Source organism: Danio rerio, chromosome 4 (genome assembly GCF_052040795.2).
Source record: "Danio rerio strain M-AB ecotype USA chromosome 4, GRCz13ab, whole genome shotgun sequence".
Lineage (NCBI taxonomy): Eukaryota > Metazoa > Chordata > Actinopteri > Cypriniformes > Danionidae > Danio > Danio rerio.
In genome coordinates this window covers 44,278,537-44,302,101 of record NC_141024.2, presented here as the reverse complement: position 1 = coordinate 44,302,101, position 23,565 = coordinate 44,278,537, and the positions used below count along the sequence as shown (strand labels likewise).

At 37.7% G+C, this 23,565-nt stretch overlaps 2 protein-coding genes across 7 annotated transcripts in view; one reads left to right on the top strand and one right to left on the bottom strand.

Moving 5' to 3' along the window:
• Positions 1–23,565, bottom strand: part of LOC148681160 (protein NLRC3-like) — a 345,676-nt gene that overhangs the window by 319,377 nt on the left and 2,734 nt on the right. For 4 of the 6 annotated variants that reach the window (XM_088650155.1, XM_088650153.1, XM_088650154.1 and 1 more), the window contains 8 exons: positions 20,902–22,839; positions 20,592–20,762; positions 19,230–19,403; positions 18,954–19,127; positions 18,148–18,321; positions 14,690–14,863; positions 9,526–9,572; positions 3,673–9,245 (listed from right to left, as the gene is read on the bottom strand). In XM_088650155.1, the coding sequence (XP_088506281.1) occupies positions 8,719–9,245; positions 9,526–9,572; positions 14,690–14,863; positions 18,148–18,321; positions 18,954–19,127; positions 19,230–19,403; positions 20,592–20,762; positions 20,902–22,742 (3,282 nt within the window). In that variant the 5' untranslated portion in view covers positions 22,743–22,839 and the 3' untranslated portion in view covers positions 3,673–8,718. Of the gene's footprint in view, positions 1–3,672; positions 9,246–9,525; positions 9,573–14,689; positions 14,864–18,147; positions 18,322–18,953; positions 19,128–19,229; positions 19,404–20,591; positions 20,763–20,901; positions 22,840–23,565 lie in introns of those variants that run through there. The other 2 variants (XM_088650156.1, XM_088650157.1) reach the window with 2 other exon arrangements.
• LOC148681161 (uncharacterized) lies at positions 2,356–7,783 on the top strand. Its single transcript, XM_088650829.1, has 3 exons — positions 2,356–2,568; positions 2,665–2,838; positions 2,973–7,783. The coding sequence occupies exons 2-3, from the start codon at positions 2,669–2,671 to the stop codon at positions 3,136–3,138; spliced, it is 336 nt and encodes a 111-aa protein (XP_088506955.1). The 5' UTR covers positions 2,356–2,568; positions 2,665–2,668; the 3' UTR covers positions 3,139–7,783.

Here is a 23,565-nt window from a genome sequence, read left to right as displayed (position 1 = left end):
CTCCGGACTTCTAACCATTACGTCATCCTTCTCACTCAGATCCCAGCACACCTGTTCTCCATCTCACTAATGACCCACGTACCACATATTAGCAGCTCACACACTCACTTCATTGCGAAGTCTTGTTTAGCCCCGGCCAGCATTTCTGAGCGTTCTATCCTGCCTGATTTCCCGTTGACCACTTCAGCCCGTTTCTCGACTCTGCTCTGTCTTCTGCCTGCCCTTGACCTAAAGCCTGATTACACGGACTCTGATTCTCGCTGCCTGCCCCTGACTAAAGCCTGTATTACGGACTCTGAACCACACTGCCTGCCCTTGACTCAAGCCTGGTAATCACTCTGCCTCTGTTATCTGCTAATCATCGTTGAGTTGTATGTTGTATGTTCGCACAGCCGTGCGAGGTGTTGATGTTTAAGTGTGACTTAATAAATACTGCAAAATGGATCCCTCCGTGTCAGTCTCCCCGTTACAGGTATTTTTTCGGAAATTTAACAGATATTTTACACAATAAGAGTTTGCTATTCAACACTCTCTTGGTGTTGACAATGTAAACACTTTCAAAAGTGTTATTTTTAACACTTATAGTGGTTCCCATATAAACTCTGAGGGAGTGTTAATTTTAACTCCAAGGTAGTTAAATCTACTATCTAAAATTTGAAGTGTGGCTGTCAATCCAGTTTAGAATTCAGTACAAAGTACTGCTCTATGTTTTTAAATCCCTCCATGGCCCCTGAGTATATTTCTGAGCTAATTAATATACACCAACCCGTGAGATCTCTTCACACTAAGGATCGACTCTATTTGCCAGTTTCACAATCACGCTTGAAATGTGGGGTGATAGAGCTTTTCCAGTCACAGCTGAAGACTCTGGGCCGATCTTCCACTCTCCTTAAGAACTTCTCCAACTCTTGAGTGTTTTCAGAGGTCACTGAAACACTTATTTTCTTCAATTTTTACTTGTGTGTTGTGAGTTGATGTATTTGGTTTCTTGTATGTTTGCTTGTATTCTGTGTTTTATGTTCAGCACTTTGGTAGCCATTGTGGTTGGTTGAAAGTGCTCTAGAAATAAATTGAGTTAAGTTGATTAGGATAAACAGCATGAGCACAGAGCTATAGTGGAGCTGGTGAAACCCTCCATGATGATGCAAGCCTACCTTTCTGGAGGTTTCAAACACCTCTAGACTGCCTGGATGTCCTTAAAGGGGGGGTCTAGAGTGTGTTTTTAAGGCTTGGTTGTGTTGATAGAATGCAATGCGATGTGTGCTCATGCTTTATTTGTAGAAAAGCTTATTTTTATATATCTGACTTTGACTATATACAGCTACTTAGCTAACATGAAGACAAATGTCATATGTCCTAGTTCCTCTGAAAGGCCTGTCCTCAAGAGGCTTTGATTGGTCAGCTAATGTATTGTGCTGTGATTTGCAGATTGGCTTCACGTCACCAGGAAAAGTGTCACGGCTCTACAAGCACACACTTTTGCGCTGTGTAAATCCTATCAGTCAGAGTAGCTGTTAGCCGTATCAGTGTGAGCCTAAATCAGACAGAAAATGACACTGAGGACACAGCTGAAGCTCACGCCTGCTCTCTAAAATATCATCTGACAAGTGTCTGTCACATATATTCAGAATAAGCATGTGTGAGTCATATGAAACATTCTCATATTTTTAGAGTGTTAGTTATCTGAGATGTAAAATGCCGGGAAAGTGTCCTCATAGAGAGACACTGCATTTTTTGCACTGAATTTGCACTGAATTTTTAGCTGAAATGTTAGCATTGCCAAACAGCATTTCCCGTTGTTTACATCCTTGTTTATGTCCTCGCTACAACATACCGTTAGCGCTAGAAACTGTGTCTGATGTACTGGAGAAGATTGAAACTGCTGTACTAGAGACAACTGAATCGGTGGACATGGCTGGATAAGGCTGAGGAGCTGCAGGCAAGATTACAGGGCAGGCAATCCTGATCACTGACATGGAGGAATCTTTAGAAACAAAAACACACAAACAGCAAACAACAATGAATATATTTATATATCTTCTATATTTCTGTCACATATGCATCTGTTTCATTTTATTCTGAAAAGTGCTTTGAGATGCAACTTTAAAGATGCTACAGAAGATTATTGTCATTAGTTTGTTTGTTAAATAATAATAAATAAAACAATTTTAAAAAATCCTGTTTTGCAGTGTTAGGTGTTACATAAAGAGTTGGACTATTGGAAATTCTGAAGGAAGCCATTTGTATTTTCTAGACATAAATACTATTTAAAGCTAAAATCAGCAGATGTGCTCACTAACTAGTGAAGTTAAACCAGTCACTACAGTCAGACGTGCGTCAGACTAATAAACACACCAGATCAACACATACATATTGTGTTTATCCTCTATACAGGCTACAGCGCTGTAAACTCACTGTTCGGTTCTGTGAGAGTTTGTCTTCAGCTCTACAATCCTCAAACTGTGTCCTGAGAGAGCTGGACCTGAGTAACAATGACCTGCAGGATTCAGGAGTGAAGCTTCTCTCTGATGGACTGAAGAGTCAACACTGTAAACTGGAGACACTGAGGTCTGAGTTTAAACACCTGATTGATTGATTTTTGTTTTGTTACATCAGACAAATCACATTAACAGTGTGTTTTTTGTAATGTGTGCTCTTTCTCAGACTGATGACATGTAAACTCACTGCCGATTCTTGTAAGAGTTTGTCTTCAGCTCTACAATCCTCAAACTGTGTGCTGAGAGAGCTGGACCTGAGTAACAATGACCTGCAGGATTCAGGAGTGAAGAAGCTCTCTGATGGACTGAAGAGTCAACACTGTAAACTAGAAACACTGAGGTCTGAGTTTAAACACCTGATTGATTGATTGATTGATTGATTTATTTATTGATTTATTGATTTTTTTGCTTTGCTACATCAGACTGATCACATTAACAGTGTGGTTTTTAGTAATGTGTGTTCTACGTTCTCAGATTGGCCACATGTATTCTCACTGTTCAGTGTTGTGAGAGTTTGTCTTCAGCTCTACAGTCCTCAAACTGTGTCCTGAGAGAGCTGGACCTGAGTAACAATGACCTGCAGGATTCAGGAGTGAAGCTTCTCTCTGATGGACTGAAGACTGTAAACTGGAGACACTGAGGTAAATGATTCTCCACTCTACAATATCTACAGTCAGACAGTTTCATATTAGAGCTTTTCATGCTTGAACATGTTAACCCTGGGTGATACTAAACCCCAGATAACAGGAAGTATGGTTTATCAGTAATTATGTTTCACACTGCTCATACTATACCTGTAGTTAACCCTCAGGGGTCTGAGTTGATTTTGGGACCCCTGAGATGTTTTGACATGCCCTGACTTCTGTGCTTATTTCAGCTACTTTTTACACAGTACTAGCCAACATGTGTTTTATTAGTATTCAGCTCAAACTGAGCTACAATAATATGTGAGAAATATTGATGTACATTGTGCTGATTTCCCTTTGTTTAATCACCCTAATTAAACAAAGTTAAGATCAGGATCCTCCCTTAGCTATATTTCTTAGCAAGAGTTTAGTTAAAGGATCGTCTTTAAAGAATGTATTTTGCAAAAGAATAAATTAGATCATACTTTACCACACAGGGTAACTTTGATGGGTTCTGGAAAATGAATTCAATGTCCACTCCAGTGAAGAAAAGTAATAAAATACACTTTTATTAATAAAATAAAATCCAGTGATAAAGTAGAATAAACAAAAGACAAACAGAAAACAAAATCCTTACTTTGTCCCCAGTCGGCGGACAAAGGGCGACCAACCTCAATGAACAGAAGTCGGGAAGCGCAAAGCTGAAGAGTAGATGTCAGCTTTTATACTCAGTGTCTCAGTGACAGTATTCATAAATCAACCCTAAACACAGGTGCACAGACTACTTAAATCATACATTCAAGGAGCATGCTAAATCACTTGAACAGTAAAAAGACAGATATATAGTCATTAAGAGTACATTGTATCATATAAATCAACATTTAGGCATTTTAATATCAGCCTTGATTTATAATGTGCTATATAGTTATGCACTTAAATTCAGGTGCGTGAACTCGGTAGAAAGTTCAGCAAAAGTACAAGTTGGGAGTTCATTCAGAGTTCGACTACTAGCAAGAGGGTCATCTGAAGTAGCAAGGGGTTCACAGAGAGTTCGTCCAGCTGATTTGTTGGCTCGGCACGCCCTCTGTCTGAGTCGCCTTTCCTTTCTCTTACGTTTCATTTCATCGTTAAGAGTTGTACTTTTACGCATAGGAATATCAGAATACATCAGTGATTTTTTTGTGTCTCATATGATTAATGTCATCTGACCCATCAACCATCACACCGTTTATGAAGGCTCGTATGTGTTTGTTATCATGATCCACAGTGTTTGTTGCATGTTTTTCCCTAAGATCCTGTCAGGGCCAATACAGCAAAGCTGTGTGTGCAGCAAGCATTTTTGACGGAAGAGCAGTACGAGAATTGGAGAATGGCGGACATTGTCTTTTATCAGGAGTTTGTTCACATTTAGACACATCGCCGTGCTGTTGTGTTCGCCTAAATCCTCTAGATTACCAACAGGGCTAATGGTTGAAATAGACAGGGCAAGAGGCCTGCTGCACTGAGCCTGCATTCAGACCTATGGTTCAGACAAGGGGATTAAGGGAAAAGTCTTCAATTATAGAGTTTATATGAACATGATTATCTTTATAATGATATAAATTGTGGTTAAGTGTATATGAAATTACGAATAACAAATGTAGCCGGGCATTACATTACTGTTTATTTCTTTGCATTTTAACTTTATAAACTATAAAATCACGTGTTTCATTCTGTGAGCTAACTGACAACAGTTGTTCACTGCCCTCCTTCTCCCCTGCTGGACACGCCCACTCCTGCCCTTTGCTCGCGGAGCAAAATCAGGAATCGAATGGAAACCTGGCTCAATAACCCACACAATTCAAAAGAATGGAACCAGTTGTGAGTGTTTGTGATTGTGAGGTATAACCAATAAAGAGAAAATGATCACAATGAAGGCTGATAAAATTAATGAATGTAAAAATGATTGAGAAATAAAATCGACACATGGAAGTGTGAAAACATTACACAGAATTGTGCAGTTGCCAGTAGTTCCTGATGCCTTTCACACAAATTCTTTCAAAACAGCCACATCAACACTACAAGAAGAAATGGCTGCATTATTGCTTTTTGCCTCAGCTGATGTGATGGAACTATTTATACATTATACATTTAACAAAACATATTGTTTTACAAAATTATCTTAGATATAATTAAGTCATTCCTGGCGTTCTGTAATATTTCAGTCCCCCATATTTTTTTATAGTGGTTGTCGACTTAAATTACATGTTAAAAGCATTTTTCATTGATCTACTTTGTACATTATAATGAATAAAAAAATACATTAAATGCAGCTTTAGCATAAAAAATATAATTTGTCTGTCACAAACCAAGCTATTTGTCATGCCCCCGAGGCACTTCTTTGAAATTGCATGTAGACACAGTGTTTAATTTTTTTTTAGTATTACAACTATTTATTTGTGTTATTTACTTGTGATAAATAAAAAATACGATTTTTTAATAAAAAACAGGGTACAAAGTTATGTCCCTCAATATAAACTCAACCCTGTCACACCAGCAATTCAGAGTCTACTCTTATATGACATCCAGACGGAAAGTGACATCATTCAGCTCTCTTTCTCAGGATGGTGCAAAAGAAGCTATATTTTCATTTATTTACATTTTTTGATTTTATTATAGTTAGGAAGGATGCGGTCAAGCTTAACAATTCAACCCCGTAACGTAAAACTAAGATGGAATATGATTGTTTTTTTTTATTTCCAAACAATATAACATATTCTTGTTTAATTGCTGCCATGTGGGAATTCTCTTTTAAACCACAGAAGGAGCAGAGGACATTCTGCTTTAAAAACTCAACCCCATTACACATGTCATTGTTTTGGGTATATTCACCTAATTAATCAAGAATATTCATTAAAAAATATTTTTTAAAAAAATTGTTACTGATAGAATATTTGAAGCTGTGCTTTACTTAAACTTTGACACTATTTAATGTCAGACACGGCACCTGTACCAGTAGCAGATTTTATATTGAGTGTCACGAGTTTCATCATGAGTTTATGTAAAGCTAATAAAATCAGAACAAAAAAATACTTAAATTATGTATTAGTTCATTTGTTTATCTCTATGTCATGTGACAATTACCCAACTTTAGAGAGGGGGTCATTGAGGGCATAACTCGTATTAATATTATAGATACAGAGGGTTAGGCAAACAAAAGGTTTTGGAATCCCTGATTGAATCCCCTCCTGCTGCCCATCCACCTCAGGGTTGGAAGTGTGGTTTTGTGTGTTCAGAGATGCTCCTCTGCAGTCCTCAGTTGTAACGAGTGGTTATTTCAGTTACTGTTGCTCACTATATAATTTTCTCTCCTAAAGATTGTTGTGTGTGAAAATCCCAATAGATCAGCAGTTTCTGAAATAAGCAGATCAGCCTATCTGGCTATATAATTTTATTTTTAATTAATATTATTAAGTATTTTCATTAATAATTTCATCAAGAACTTTTCTGCTGCAGTTTTTATTTATGTTCCAGGAAATAAAGTTTTAGACAAGACTTTACCTGTTGCTTCTGTTTACTGTAGGTTCTGTTCAGCAATATATTGGATAACACAGGCCTTTATCAGCATTTTTAAAGGTTACTAACAGTCCAGTTACCTGCAGCACTTCAATTTTTTGAATTCTGATTGTGGTTTGGTTTAATGAAGTTTCATTTCATCCCGGTTTGCCTTTATCTCATTAATGCCTTTGCTAAATGTTTTACTAAAATAAATTTTAAGTAAGTGTTAGATGTAATTTCAAATGAACTAAAACAAATTAAAACTGAAATTTAAGTGCCCTCTTAACCCTGTTATGGTCTTAAACCCGTCACTGTATTCTCCACCCTGTGAGATTCATATTTTTAAAGGAAAACAATTAAATATAAAAAAAAATATTGCTGAGAACCAACCAGCATGTTAAGCCCTAACATTGTAATTTTGTGGGTGGGGTAAGACATCTAAATGTAAAACTTTTTAAAAATTAAGAGACCACAGAATGCACAAGTATGTATAATTGTAACTTAAATCACATTTGAATCTAAAACTCATTAAAAATGTGATATTTTAGCCATTAAACTGATTTGAGGGACATGTGAGCAACAGGAAAATGTTGGTTTTATAGCAAAAGCTTTGTAGAATACCATTATTACCAACTCAGTTTAGTCTATTACAGGGTTGAGAATAATGGCTGCCCAATTAAGAATAAAAGAGAAAATAATATAAAGGCTTTAATGCCCGAGGTGGGAAAAACATGATGTTTTGAAAGTTTAAATTGTGCCTATTTATGTAGGCTATATTTAAAAATATAATCAGTACACTTTTAAAAATATGTTACTACAAGATATGAAAACTGTGGCACAGCACACTACAAGATACTATCAAGATTGTTGTGCCTGATGGAGCACATCACCCGACTGCAGAATAACTCTGCTTTTTATTATAGGCTTGCTTACAAATATCTGACCAACTGCCAGAGCGAACAGCCTGCAGAATGAAGAGAAAAGCTGCTTGTTGAAGAGAGCACATCATGTCCAAACAAATGTCTAATATTATGATTATTATTATTATTATTACGGATCAGAGAGGTGACAAAGGCAGATTAACAGAAATAACGGACATTTCATGATACTTTAGGGGGAAAACCAGTGTGGAGAGTTTTGTATAAACCAACTTTGACAAAATGTGTTGGGGATTTACAATGGAGGATTCTGCAGGGGATTGTGGCAGTGAATGATTTCATACGTGTTGTTCACTCTAGTGTCCATGACGAGTGTCTCTTCTGTGGACATAGAGAGACTGTACACGTTTACCACAATAGTTTGATATGTTGAGCAGAGTTTTCCTGAAATGTGGAGAGAATTTGACTCAATGTAAGTTTCTTCTGGAGCTGGCTATAGTCAGAAACACAAACTGAAATAGCAGTTCATTCACTGTTTAGTTGCTCAAGCAAAACTTGCTCTACTTATCACAAGAAGAAACTAAATAGATGATGTACATCACAGGTGTCAAACTCAGTTGCAAAAGGGCCGCAGCTCTGCACAGTTTAGTTCCAACCCTAATTAAACACACCTAATCAAACTAATTTAGTCCTTCAGGCTTGTTTGAAATCTACAGGTAAGTGTGTTGGAGCAGGGTTGGAACTAAACTGTACAGGGCTTCGGCCCTCCAGGAATTGAGTTTGACACCCCTGATGTACATGGTCAAGAGATTGGGAGTTTTAAAGCGTTCGTCAGGTCCAGAATTAAAATATATTTAAAGTATTACAAGGCCATAAATGATGCTGAAACCTTTGAACAACAGTGCTGTTATAAGGACGCTGTCTGCAGTGTGGAGGTAGGAGAGCTGCTGTTACATCTGATGTGGAGTTACAATGTGTCAAAAAAAAAAAAAAATGATGTAAGAAAGTATTTTTGTAGAAAAAAAAATCCCACACAGACAAACATACACTCATGCACACACTCAAACACTAACACACACTCGCACACACATGCTCTTTCACACATACACAAACAAACACTCTCTCTCTCTCTCACACACACACACACACACACTGCTACTGACTGCTCCTTCTCAGTCTTCAGCACAGTTTGACTGATGATTGACACCAAATAGTAAACCCAGGATAGAGCGGCTCAGTGAATGTGGTCTGGACTGAGTGGATGAGGCTCATTGTGTCTCTATAGATGTTGTAGAAGATCAGAGTTCCTGCACTGTGATCCACAAACACTCCTATTCTCCTGCTGAGCGGTTTCACTGGGAGATCAGTGCGTGTGTCATTTTGCCAAAATATATAACTGGAGGAAGAGCAGCGCAAACTCCAGGACTGAGCATTACATCCGAACAAATACTCAGGATCTACTCCCTTCCTCCTGATGCTCTTATATGACACTGATATCCACACATCATCTCCACTCCAGTCAATCTCCCAATAACAGCGTCCACACACACTCTCTCTGCACAACACCTGAGGATAAATACCATCAAATCTGTCTGGATGATCAGGATACCGCTGATACTCTCTCACACGCTTCACCTCTCTGTTCTCCTCAGACAGAATGAGAAAAGCGTATGTTGTGTTTGGATCCAGAGTGAGGAAACAGGCATCTGAACACAAGAACACACACATGTATAACCACAGCTCTGTGTGTGTGTGTGTGTGTGTGTGAGAGAGAGAGATAGAGAGAGAGTGTATGTGTGTTTGTGTGTGGGAGAAAGAAAGTGTGTGTGTGTGTGTGAGAGAGAGAGTGTGTGTGTGTGTGTGATTGAGAGAGACAGAGTGTGTGTGTGGGTGAAAGAGAGAGAGTGTGTGTGTGTGTGTGTGTGATTGAGAGAGAGAGAGAGAGAGAGTGTGTTTGTGTGTGTGTATGTGTGTGTGTAGTCCTACATTTGCGTGGTCCTGCTGTAATCCTCGTGTGTCCTCCATGATCCAGACTGTAAACACACACAGATGGAGAGAATGAGCTGTTTAGTTTCCCCCTCAGCTAATAAGCTAAAGCTAGCACTGAGCTGCTCAGCTACACGCTCCAAACTCTTCAGCTAAAACACACAACACTTGTTGGTTCAGCCAGGATGCACAATGAATGTAACACAGTGCGTTCTTTTCCTCTGCTGTTGGTGAAGCGAGCACAGATACTGCTCATGTTGATGGAGACACCCTGCTGCAATATTCATTTATTACAGTTGTTGGAACTCTACACAGCAAATTTTAGATAGTAGATTTTACTACCTTGGAGTTAAAATTAACACTCCCTCAGAGTTTATATGGGAACCACTATAAGTGTTAAAAATAACACTTTTGAAAGTGTTAACATTGTCAACACCAAGAGAGTGTTAATTAACAAACTCTTATTGTGTAAAATATCTGTTAAATTTCCGAAAAAATACCAGCAGCTGTGGTTGCCAGATCCTTTTTGTGAAAAACATGGAAGTTTTATATAACTGTATAAATTTACAAAACATAACCATTTTTCATGAACTAATACATTGTTCATTTTACAAAATCATAGCTTAGTGCAAAAAACTGTAAAGTCTTTAGATGCAATAATGTTTTCATGTGTGATTGCAATTAGCAAACAGATTTTGACTGCATTAGTAACTACACAGTTACCTTTAAACAAAAGAAGATGCAGCATAACATCAAATACTCTCAGTTCATCTTGGACCTAAACAGAGATGCTATTATCCTCCACAATGGTGACACAAAAACCGTTTTTCTTTCTTTTTTTTCAATTTTAGATTTTACGGAAAAATACCAGCAGCTGTGGTTGCCAGTAATCTGCTGTTTTTAACATTCATAAATTCAGTTTACAAAATATTTCTGTTAAAAGCACATTCAACAGTCTGTATTTTTATCGATCTCACACTGCAAATTTTAGATTTGGTAGATTTAACTACCTTAGAGTTAAAATTAACACTCCCTCAGTGTTTATATGGGAACCACTATAAGTGTTAAAATAACATTTTTGAAAGTGTTAAAATTTTTAACACCCAGAGTGTTAATTAGCAAACTCTTATTGTGTAAAATATCTGTTAAATGTATGTCAAAATACTCGCAGCAGTGGTTGCCAGTAATCTGCTGTTTTTAACATTTTACATTCGTAAATTCAGTTTCCAGAATATTTCTGTTAAAAACAAATCCCATAGTCTGTATTTTTCATTCGAACACACGTAAGCCTTAAATTCCAGAGCAAAATCCTCACTAGTGTCCTCACTACAGAGGGCTGAACACTCAGACAGTGATGAAGTTAATGAGACAATTAAGTGTCTAATTAAAGGAGGATTGAGAATTATTGATGAACAACTGTTAACAAGCAGAATCACTGAAGGACAGAAAAACACAAGCCAAAACCAAAGATGAAATCAACTGAGAAAAAAAAAACTCTAAATAAAATAATAATCAATAAAAATAAAACAAATTACACAATAAAAAATGTTATTTTTCAACATCTTTAAAAAAAAAAAACTCATCACATTAAACAACTTATCATGGAGCTTCACCTATTACTGACCAGTGACTTTATTTCTGTCATGTGAACAAAAGCTCTTAATGAAATTTCTGTTGTTCATTTGAAGTCACCATGATGGAGGACAGAGTCTGCTTTAGTCAGGCTCTTCAACTTCTTGCTATAAATGTCTTCTATTTTGGCTGCTATAGATAGTGTTAATTACACTATTTATACATATAGCATGGAAAGCCAAAAGAAAAGTAAAGTGTCAGTCTGAAGAGATTATTAATGATAACATAGGCATCCTTTCCTGCTTGTTTTCTAATTCAATATCATATTAGTTATGTGTGAGAAATAAATAATATACATAAATGAAACCACTGAAAGTCCAATAAAAAAAAATAAAAACGAGCTTTACAATGAAAATGTTTGATCTATGGCAGAACTCAAAAACACACAGACATCAACAATTAGTCTTTGAATCTCAATGATGGTGACAAACAAAAAAATAAAAATCAAGTAAAAAAAAAAACACTACTGAACTATCACCTCCCAAAAACAACACAAAATACAGGAAAAGAAAGAGATTGTAAGAACATAAAGCTGCATAATTTATTCATGCTGCAATGCATGCTGGGAGCTTTGTACTATGCTGGCACCCAGCATGCATTGCGGCATGAACTATGCAGCTTTTTTTTTTTAGCAACCACGGTTGAGGTTCATGTCCTGATTCTTGATGCCTGTGTGTCATAAAGAGCAACCTGGAGCTTGAATGTTTAGTGCATGACACTCTAATTATTATTGCATCCTAATTATTTGTTGAATCTTCTATGAAGAGCAGCAGACTGTCAGTAGTATTGTCCCATGCAGATTTAATGCAACTATATTTACATATCTTTATGAATCAACTTAATAAACACCTAAAATTAAATTTATAACAATTAAGCATAAACAGTATAGTTTCTTTTGACCTTTCTTGCTATAGCTAATGAGTTTTAGAAACACAGCTATAGCAGCCAGATAAACATGATATAAGAGTAAAGCTTCAAGAGCTCAAATAAGCAGCCTCTGATCTCCATGATGGTGAGGTCAAATGAAATATTTTTAATAAAAAAAATGTAAACCTCTGTTCATTGTCAAATATTCTTACAGAAATGAAGTCAAACTGTAATCAGTGAAGCTGCTTATGCTATTATTTAATGGAGTTGTTTAATCCTCTGTTTTAATTCAGTTGGTTTGATGTGAGGCTGTGTCTGTAGTTTTATTTCTTCCTTCAATTTCTTATTCCTTCAGTGATTGTGCTTGTGCTTGTTAACAGCAGGTGTTCAACAGCAGGTGTCTGAATTCACTTATTTGTGGTCATTCCCTCTGTCTAGTGGACTAAACTAATTGACTAATTTAAGGGCCAGGTGAATGAGGGTGTGGCGAGATTTCAGACACTCTGATTAGTTTCTCAAATACAAGGGTTTTCTACAAAGGTAGATACATGTTACACTTTATGACAAGGAGGCAAATAAGCTTCTAACGCCGAGAGGGTTATTTTACCTTTATCTAACTCTAGAATTTTAACACTTTACTCTGAATTACCACAACACTTGAAATTTAACACCAATGAATTTGCTGTGTATGCAAAGGATGTTGCAGATCTCAAAACCAGTTCGAATAAGGCTCGGAAACTGGTAGCCAAATTGTCTGTAGTCATTGAACCAGCTTGAGGGCTTAAACCATCATGATAACAAAGCACTAATTGATTTTGGGCTACTCTGACCAGCACTTCGGCCACAGTTGTTCCAAGTACCCTTCAGCGAAATTAGTAAACGATTTAAATTGAACAAAGGGGCTTTAAAGGATTTTCAGCGTAAACCGCCTCACGAGACTTTTGAATGACTCCCAGTCATGCGTTAGTAATGTGGTACATCCTGCCAGATGACAATTTTGTAGAGACAAAGAGAAATGAATGCATGTGAATGAAAGACAATCTCTTAAAATGTTAGAACTAAGGCAGATGTATCTTTGAATAATATGCCATAATGCTCCTCATATGCTGTTTATTCCAACCAACCAGGTTAAACAATGTGTTGTTTTAACCCTTAAAGCAGATTAAAATGATCTGTATGTGTCTAAAATGTATGTCTGGTATTGAATGAAAGCTAGTAACATTTGCAATCTTTTGGTGTAAATGAAAAACTAGTAGTACAAACAGTATTCATCTTGTAACATTTGATGTAAGATCATTTCAATCTTGCAAGAGTTCTTCCATATGAAATCAATATGCAGTCTGTTAATGATTGAACCTTCCTATGTCAGTATGGGGCGTGGCCCCGCCCTTCGTTGCAACTGCTCATTGGCAGACAGTGCCATGGGGGCAGACCGAACCAGGTCACTTTAAACTCCCTGCAACAAAGAAACTTTGCTTTTTGCATTAGCTGGCTTGCGCATGCTTTTGCTCTCTGCCCCCTCTCACCTGCCCGATTGGGTCACCACAAACTTCTTTTAAGTTTTAGGATCGCCGAAGCTGCACGAACTTCCACAAACTGACTTTCAGCAGTCTGTCACTCGGTGGTGACCCAGGACAACAGCCATTCATGAGCATGAACTGCCTTTGTGTGTGTGTGTGTGTGTGTGTGTGTGTGTGTGTGTGTTTGTTTGTTGTTTGTTTATTACATAGTTAGTTTCATGTATCGTAGTGTAGCTCAATAAATCTTTGTTCTCATTTTGTAAGAACTGTGTTCTTGTTTATGTGCTTCTAAGTCATTGCCTCGAGCTGTAGATCTTGTTACCTTGCTAAAAGTTAACCCAATACTGTGTTATGTTATTATCGTTGGCCACGTAAATAATATTAACAAGATTGGTAAGATACGTCTTCTGTTTGCGGGACAAATTGTAGATAAAGTGTGAATCTTTTAATCTGATTCAGTCTGACTCAATTGAGTCGAATCAATGATTCGAAACTTTAGGATCCGATTCATTGAAATGAGCTAATTAATTCCTGATCAATCTTAAAACGTGGGTTAAACCCCTAGACAGTAATCACACTTAGCTTTGCCATCGTTCTTCAGCACATGCAGCCTTTGAGCACATGTTGCAGTCCATCTCTAAACTATGTTCAGATTATTAAAGCTGCTCGCCAGCGCCCAAGTTCCTGACAGATTAGCAAGTGAAAAATACACGTGTGCACAGAGAAGAGGAATCCAGATGTTGATTTTAGAACAAGAGTCTGAACATTAATCCAAGTGTCTGATTCCAGAATCTGAATCCATCTTCAATCCCCAACCCTATTCCTGACCTGATATTGTAGGATTCTTCAGCAGAAATGGAGGAAGAAGTTTCTCTGCTCAGCTCAAATGCTGAAACTGTACAGTGTGTCCCGCTTAATGTCACTGTAACTGAGCCAATACACTCCAACATTTACAGAGGAGATTCATTTCACACTCAATGATTTGCTCTTCATAGACATGACTGGAATACTCTACAAGCTGTATCTTCTGTCTGTCCTCACCCCATAACCCTCACAGAAAACTGAAGCTGATCACAAAAGAGCTTTCTAGTGTCTTTTTAAAGCCATTCAATGTAAAAGCACAAGGCCAGTGATGCTCCACATACTTGAGTTTGTCCAGTGTGTAGTTTGGATCCTCCAGTTGTTCAGAGAGCAGCTTGACTCCTGAATCTCCTGGATGATTGTAGCTCAGATCCAGCTCTCTCAGGTGTGAGGGGTTTGAAGTCAGAGCTGAAGACAGAAAACCACAGCCTTCCTCTGTCACCATACAGCCAGACAATCTACAAACACAGCAATAGTCCACATCACACAGTTGGACAATCACACATCACGCCATTGCCAGCCTGCACACACACATTATCGTGTGTGTTAAATGCAAAAGTACCACAAGCCTGCGTTTGAGTAAAGATCCCGGTCGTTAGATCCCACCCTGTGGGCTGGCTGCCTCTTCCGTGTTAATAAATGAGACTTTAGCCCAAATAATCCAGAGTAGTCCCGAAAGATGGTTTTGATCAATTAAAGCACTGATTATCGTGCTGATATAGGTGCAGATCTTTAATTTTGTAAAGAGTTTGTTTTTAGCAGTAATTTAATGATGGGAATTTCATCGTTTATTGTTTACTGATACACGCCTAACCAGATAGCAAAATACACTCGGGCCAGTTCCGGCTAGATTGTCGCCTGCCAGAGACTTACCTCGACTCTGACAGTAGTCTACTTTGCTGCCCGAGTCAATCGGGTCCAGATGCGGTGGCCGTTAGCGAGCCGACGCTGCCGTATCCGAGCCAGAATTGGCCTGTGATTATGTGCGCTGCGGCCCGAAGCTGGCGCAACTGAATCTTCATTTTATAAAACCTCACCTTTATTACCATTATTACAACCATTTGAGTTGATATAACAGCAAACTCAGGCTACTATGTAAACGCAAAGTGTAGGCATTGAGCTTGACCTTTGAATTAAATGTAAACAGTGCCTACACACACACACACACATACATATATATATATATATATATATATATATATATATATATATATATATTAGTGCTGTCAATCGATTAAAAAAATTAACTAATTAATCACACTTTTTTAAAAATGTAATCACGATTAATCGCATTTAAATAACTGAAACTTGTAATTTTGGCCATTCAAATATAAAATTAATGTAAACGCAAGACAAAAAAATATTTAAATTCAAAATATAATTGTTTAATAGAACTTTTGTTTAACTTGTGACAGATTTCTTCATGTAAAGAACATACCCACAATAAACCATCAAGATCATGGCTTGACAGCCATATTTATTACAGAAACGTCACATGCCATATTTATTACTGGTGCAATGTCAATTCTGTCTCTGTCAAGGACAGAGTATCAGTATTTTAAATGTGATTAATCGCGATTAATATTTTTTTAAAGTGCGATTAATTAGTTACATTTTTTTATTGATTGACAGCACTAGTTAGAATCCTTGTGAAATACAGCCATACTTTAGAACGCTTAGTTTAAGCAAATTTGATGAACGCTGCGATCATGCGTGTTGAATCTGAAGGGAGTCGCTTTGCCTGCCCTGTCCTGCACGCGGTGTATGCGTCTGTCTGTGTGTCTGTGCGCACACACGCATGTGTTTCTTAGCAACAAACCTGCATAAACGTCTGTAGCAACTAAATCAAAAAGATTGCGTTGCATTGCACTTTCAGCTCACAACATACAAAAGAAAAGGTCCACATTGTATATATGTGGCCTGCGGCCTCGTGCCATCGCACACCTCCCCCCAGTGCCGATATACAGCCATATCGCCATGCTACGAGTGTGATATTGCTTATATATATAAATATAAATATACTAGTGCTGTCTATCGATTAAATAAACTAACTAATCAATCACACTTTTTAATCACATTAAAAGACTGAAATTTGTAATTTTGGCCATTCAAATGTAAAATTAATGTAAACGCAAGACAAAAACTATTTTAATTCAAAATATAATTGTTTATTAGAATTTTTGTTCAACTTGTAACAGATTTCTTCATGTAAACAACATACCCACAATAAACCATCAAGATCCTGGCTTGACAGCCATACTTATTACAGAAATAAAAACACAGGCATGTTAATGACATTTGAATTTCAAAACAATCAATGCCAATAAAGAAAAAAAATGATTTCCAAGTTGGATTCTAAGTGTACTGAAATAAAAAGCCAAAATACAGGCATTACAGATATGGAAAACTATAATAACAAAGTATTGAATACAAACAATTGCACTCATTGTAAAGTTGTATTGCTGTGAGTTGAGAATGTTAAAGTAGAAACAATTTTGCTTAGTCCTAATTTACATTCAGACATTTGCTAAAACAATCCAGTATGGTGACATTATCGGGGGAGAATGTGGACCTTTTCTTTTGCATGTTGTGAGCTGAAAGTGCAATGCAACCCAAACTTTTTGATTTAGTTGATACAGACAATTATGCAGGTTTGTTGCTAAGAAACACGCGTGTGTGCGCACAGAAACGCACATCGCGCGCAGGACAGGGCAGGCAAAGCGACTCCCTTCAGATTCAACACTCATGATCGCAGCGTTCATCAAATTTGCTTAAACTGAGCATTCTAAAGTATGGCTGTATTTCACAAGGATTCTAACTAGTGCTGTCAATCAATAAAAAAAATGTAACTACTTAATCGCACTTTTAAAAAATATTAATCGCGATTAATCACATTTAAAATACTGAAACATGTCATTTTGGCTATTCAACTGTAAGATTTATGTAAACGCTAGACAAAATTTATTGAAATTCGAAATATAATTGTTTATTCGATTTTTTGTTGCACAGAGACTCAATAAAATCATATTATGGTTTGAGGTTCCTAAAGGTGGCTTATTTAAAGATTTGTATGCCCCTTTAATCGGCCCAAAGCATAAGTCCAAAATTTTATCCTTGCGCGTTTACGGGCAAGTTACATACTGGTTGAAGTGGCTCAGCGATTTCTCCAATCTACAATTATTAAAATCTCTAAGGATAAAACTAGGTGCATCAGGAGACACAGACTGTAGTTTGTACAAAATGCATTCTATCTCCTTTTGCCGCACTATCCTCATTTGCACGAGGGTGGATGTAAACAACTATGACAAACACTTGTGGGAACTCGCGAGGGAAATACTGAGGTCGCAATGCCACAGACAACGGTTCAATAGTGTGTGTGTGTGTGTGTGTGTGTGTGTGTGTGTGTATGTGTTTTTACAAGAAACTGCAAACTGAACAAAAAGCAGAGCATGTCTAAACTTTACCAGGGCACAAAAATATAAATATAATAATATAAAATATGAATAAATAATCCTCAAAATAAACTGATTCCTTTAACTTTAAGTCATATTTGGGCATATTGGAAAAAGAGAAGCTCTGAAAAGTGCAACATTGCGGTTTACTCAGTAATGCTTTTAAATGTATTTTTATAAACCTACATTAGTATAGTTACAATTGAAATCACATCCCTGTAAGTGTGAACGGGGCTCCATATTCGGTAACCCAATATGAAACTGTATCTGTTTAGTGTAATATAATTTACCTCAGTGTCTCCAGTTTACAGTTTGGACTCTTCAGTCCATCAGAGAGCTTCTTCACTCCTGAATCCTGCAGGTCATTGATACTCAGGTCCAGCTCTCTCAGCACACAGTTTGAGGATTGTAGAGCTGAAGACAAACTCTCACAGCACTGAACAGTGAGATTACACATGACCAATCTAAGAAAGAAGAACACAGATTACATTAACAGTGTGATTTTAGTAATTCATCTGATGTAAAAAACTAACTATGAGGTTAATAATATGACAAAACTATTTGATTTTGTGCTATTTAGAAATATTGATATTGTTATTTAATAAAACTGAATATTAAATGCCAACTAATATATTCTTGAATATTTTGAAATGTTAAGAAAACTGCTAAATGTCAGCTTAGACACGAGGACCATGAGACTTTTTATATTTATGAACATGCAAAATGCAAATGATCAGAGCCTGTCAAACCTGCTGCAGGGTCCAGACACCTCCTCAGACATTATCCACATTGCTTCTGTTGTTTCTGTTTTTTGGTCAGAACGACCAACACATCTGACAAAATCCTAAATATATCTTTCCAATAAACCAATCCAAAGATAAACTATAAGTTTGACCAAATAAAATATAAATAAAGATTTCAGATGTAATTAATTAAAATTATCTTTAACATAAACTGATTTCCTGAACTGTATTAGAAAAACTTTAATTTGAGAAGCAGCATTTTGCATTTTATCCACTAATGCTCTTAAATATATCTGTACATTTCCATCTAAATCAAAACACTTTTTGTTGTTGTTAAGTGTAAAATCATTTACCTCAGTGTGTCCAGTTTACAGTTTGGACTCTTCAGTCCATCAGAGAGAAGCTTCACTCCTGAATCCTGCAGGTCATTGTTACTCAGCTCCAGCTCTCTCAGCACACAGTTTGAGGATTGTAGAGCTGAAGACAAACTCTCACAATTCTGAACAGTGAGTTTACACATCACCAGTCTGAAAATAATAATAATAATAAAAATTACACTTAAATTTTTTAGTAATTTGTTTAATGTAATAAATAATTACAATCAATCAATCAAGTGTTTGAACTCAGACCTCAGTGTCTCCAGTTTACAGTTCACAGTCTTCAGTCCATCAGAGAGCTTCTTCACTCCTGAATCCTGCAGGTCATTGTTACTCAGGTCCAGCTCTCTCAGCACACAGTTTGAGGATTGTAGAGCTGAAGACAAACTCTCACAAGACTGAGCGGTGAGATTACAGCACTTTAGCCTGTGTAGAGGACAAAAAGAAGATTGTTTTATTTTGTGTAAGTGTGCATGTAATTATTGAAGTGCCTATTAGGAGTGATTACTTCTCTGAATGTCTTTAATGGTCATAACAACACACATAGGAGCACTGGAAACACTGAACACAGGGCTCTGGCTTTCACTTTCTGAGTCCAAATAAAGACATGATATCAGTGATTTTGATAGAGGGAACTCTCTGCTCAAAGCGTGTAAGTTAAAAACTGGGTTACACAAGATGGATGCCATGACCCCAGCTATTATGGTGGCCACATCAGGGCCTCCAGCTATTGAGGATCTATAGCCAAAAACCTCTACAAAAAGTGGGCTTCTGCAACATCTAAATCATCATGGAGGGTTTTACCAGCTCCACTAAAGCTCTGTCCTCCAGCTGTTTATCCTTATCCACAGGATCTGCTCTGGTTTACTGTCCAGTAGTCCCTGCCTTGGCTTTGCCCTCCTCCCTGTCCACCTGCCTTATCCAGTACCCTGTCATGGTTTCATTAACCTGCCTCTCGCCCATCACCCTTCTCCACTGTAACACCTCCAGCTGGCTGAACTCATTCTTGTTTAGTTTATTCCTGTGAGAATCATAATCATCATTAGCATTTGCTATTTTCAGACTTCACAATATATAACAAAAAAAGCAAAAATAAGAATAATAAAAGAATCACTAGATTTAAAGAAGAATACAGGAGAGCAACTAACCAGCTTTATAGTAAACACTACTACACTAGTGGACTACTCTAATCAGAAGGCAATGACAGTTTTATCAGGGACACAGATGACTGTCACCTGATCATTATCAGCATAGAGAAGGTCAAAATAGATGGAATGAAGAAAACAACATCAGTGAGATCATTCCACTCTAACCAGAACCGACTCAATTTCCACACACACAAAACTAATACAACACATACAAATTCACAAGTCGAACATGAATCAATGATAATTTCAGCAGAAATTACACTTAAGAGCAATATTATAACTAGTATAAAAAGTTTTCTCATACTTGACTTTACATCTGAAACATGAAATATTCACACTAAATAAACAAAAAATAAAATGCATTACAGCATATGCTCGTTACTTTATCATACTTTTTTTTTTTTTTGCACAATGTAAAAGTCATTTGTGGCAGCATTTATTTTAGGTAAACTTTCTTTTATTTTACCTCAGTGTCTCCAGTTTACAGTTTGGACTCTTCAGCCTATCAGAGAGAAGCTTCACTGAATCCTGCAGGTCAATGTTACTCAGGTCCAGCTCTCTCAGCACACAGTTTGAGGATTGTAGAGCTGAAAACAAACTCTCACAATGCTGAACATCGAGATAACTCCACTGTAGCCTGTGTAGAGGACAAAGAACAACAAAATCAGCAGTAAGAAATGAGCAGTGTTGAGTGTTCATGAGTCCAGTCTACAGTGATAAAATTAACACTGGAAATAAACTAATAAGTATACATTGATCAATCAATGAATACTCACAGAGCTCTTCTGCAGTTTCTCACAGCTGGTATCAGTCTCCATCTTCCCTCATCTGATGTGTTCAATTTATTAAAGTCTAACTCATCCAGCGGCTCCTCTGACATCTCAATCATGTAGGAAATTGTTGAGCAGTGAGCAGGAGAGAGTTCCTCCTCTGAGTGTTTGTCTGATTTCAAAAACTCCTGAATCTCTCTGGCCAGAGTCTGATCTTTCACCTCCAGCAGACAGAGGAACAGATTGATGGATCTTTCAGCTGAGAGAAAGACATCTCTCTTGATCTTGTCTTTAATGTGCTGTGTGATTGTCCTGATGCTCTCTGAGCTCTCCTCTGTGTGTGTCAGCAGATCCTGGAAGAGTCTCTGATTGGACTCCAGTGAGACGCCCAGCAGGAACCACAGGAACAGATCCAGATGACCATTACTACTGCTGACAGCTTTATATATTGCTAAACTGAGCAGATGGCACAGAGAGAACTCAGAGCTGGACTGTAAAAATTGAACATCTGAATCTTCATCTTCATAACCATCTGACACATCTTCATCATCTGAATATTTACTCTCATAAAGCAACATCAGTGGTTCTCTTTTATCTGTTAAATAGCAGTGAAACACAAAGAAAGCAGCCAGAAACTCCTGAAAGCTGAGATGGATGAAGCTGTATACTTTCCTCTGATGAATCACAGATTCCTCCTTGAAGATCTCAGTGCAGATCCCAGAATACACTAAGGCGTCAGTGACTACTATGCCGCTCTCAATCAGGTCCTCCTCATAGAACATCACATTGCCCTTCATCAGCTGTCTGAAAGCCACTTCAGCAAGTTTGAGGATCACTCCTCTGTTGGACTGCAGGAGTTTCTCTGGATCTCTCTCTTCATACTTCTGCTTCCTCATGTTGATCTGAATCAGCAGGAAGTGGATGTACATCTCGGTCAGAGTTTGAGGGATTTCTGCACTCACATCTTCTTCCAGGAGCTTCTGAAGCACAGTGGAGGAGATCCAGCAGAAGACGGGTATGTGGCACATGATCTGGACGCTTCTTGCTCTTCTGATGTGGGAGATGATTCTGCTGGCTTGATGCTCGTCGCTGATTCTCTTCCTGAAATATTCCTCCTTCTGAGGCTCAGTGAATCCCTGAATCTCTGTCAGACGGTTGATGTATGTGGAGGGGATCTGATGGGCTGCAGCTGGTCTGGAGGTGATCCAGATGAGAGCAGAGGGAAGCAGATCTCCTTTCAGGAGGCTCCACATCAACACAGCCACTGATGAAGATTCAGTCACAGCACAAACTTTCTCCTCATCTGAAAAGTTGAGTGTGATTCTGCTTTCATCCAGACCATCAAAGATGAACACAACTCTACACTGCTCATAAATCTTGGGCTCCAGATCTTCAAGTTCAGGATGAAAGTCCAGCAGAAGTCTGTGAAGACTGTACTGATGCTCTCTGATCAAGTTCAGCTCTCGAAATGGAAGCACAAACATGAAATCTACATCCTGATGGTCTTTTCCCTCGGCCCAGTCCAGAATGAACTTCTGCACAGAGACGGTTTTCCCGATTCCAGCGATGCCTTTAGTGAGAACAGTCTTGATCTGGGCTTTCTCCTTCTTGATCTTCTCCTCATGTCCTGCTCCAGCTGAGGCTTTAAAGATGTCATTGCAGTAGACTGGAGTGTGTTGTGAGGGTTTTGTTCTGACTCTTTTCTCTATCTGTAAAACGTCATGCTCTCTATTCACTCCTTCACTCTCTCCTTCTATAATGTAGAGCTGTGTGTAAATCCTGTTCAGGAATTTTTGAGTCTCTCCATGGTTGATTCCCTCAAATAATCTCTCATACTTGTTCTTCATGCTGGTTTTGTGCTGCTCTTTGACTCTCTGCAGTTCATCATGTTCTGGTTGGAGTGAATCCTGCTGCAGGTCTTCAGTCTGATCATCTCCATCCACACTGCAGGAACAACAACGACACAAAGAATGAATGAGTATGAGTGTAAAGATCCTTTAGTAAAGCCATGTGTGTTTTCTCTGAAACAGCTTAGACACATTACACAGATTTAATCCAGAAGCAAACTATAGTAATGCAGAAACTGTTCCAGATCAGCAAGAACCGGCCAGTCTTCAAATGTCTCTCATAGCTCTATTGTGAAGCACTTTACACACCACACACTGATCACGTCTAATGATCAAAATGCTTTAAACGTGTAACAGTGTTTGTCATTTATTAAATTCAGGATCAGGATTTCAGTAACAACACTGTAACATTGCTCCACTTTATTAAGATAATAAACAGAGAAGATTTAAACAGTTTCATTTTAAACAAGTATCCTTTTCCATTCACTTTACTAACTCTTTACATTTTGAGTTTCAATACTTTAGTTACTTACTACTACTTCAGTACTTCACTAATGATCAAATGTGAGTGTTACGGTTGCCATATATTTGTAGTATTTTTGCCTTCTGTTTTCTCTCTTTGTTTTGTCTCTCTCTCTCTCGCTTTCTCCCAGCCTGTCATTTCCTTTAGGTCTGCCTTTGCGAGAGCCGATTGGTGAGGAGATCAGTCGATCATCATTGGGCACAAGGCGCGGTCATATAAAAGGATGCCAGGAAAAGCAGAGGAAAACGCTTTTCCTTTGATTTTGTTTTTGATGACATGATTTTGTTTTTTGTTGTTTTT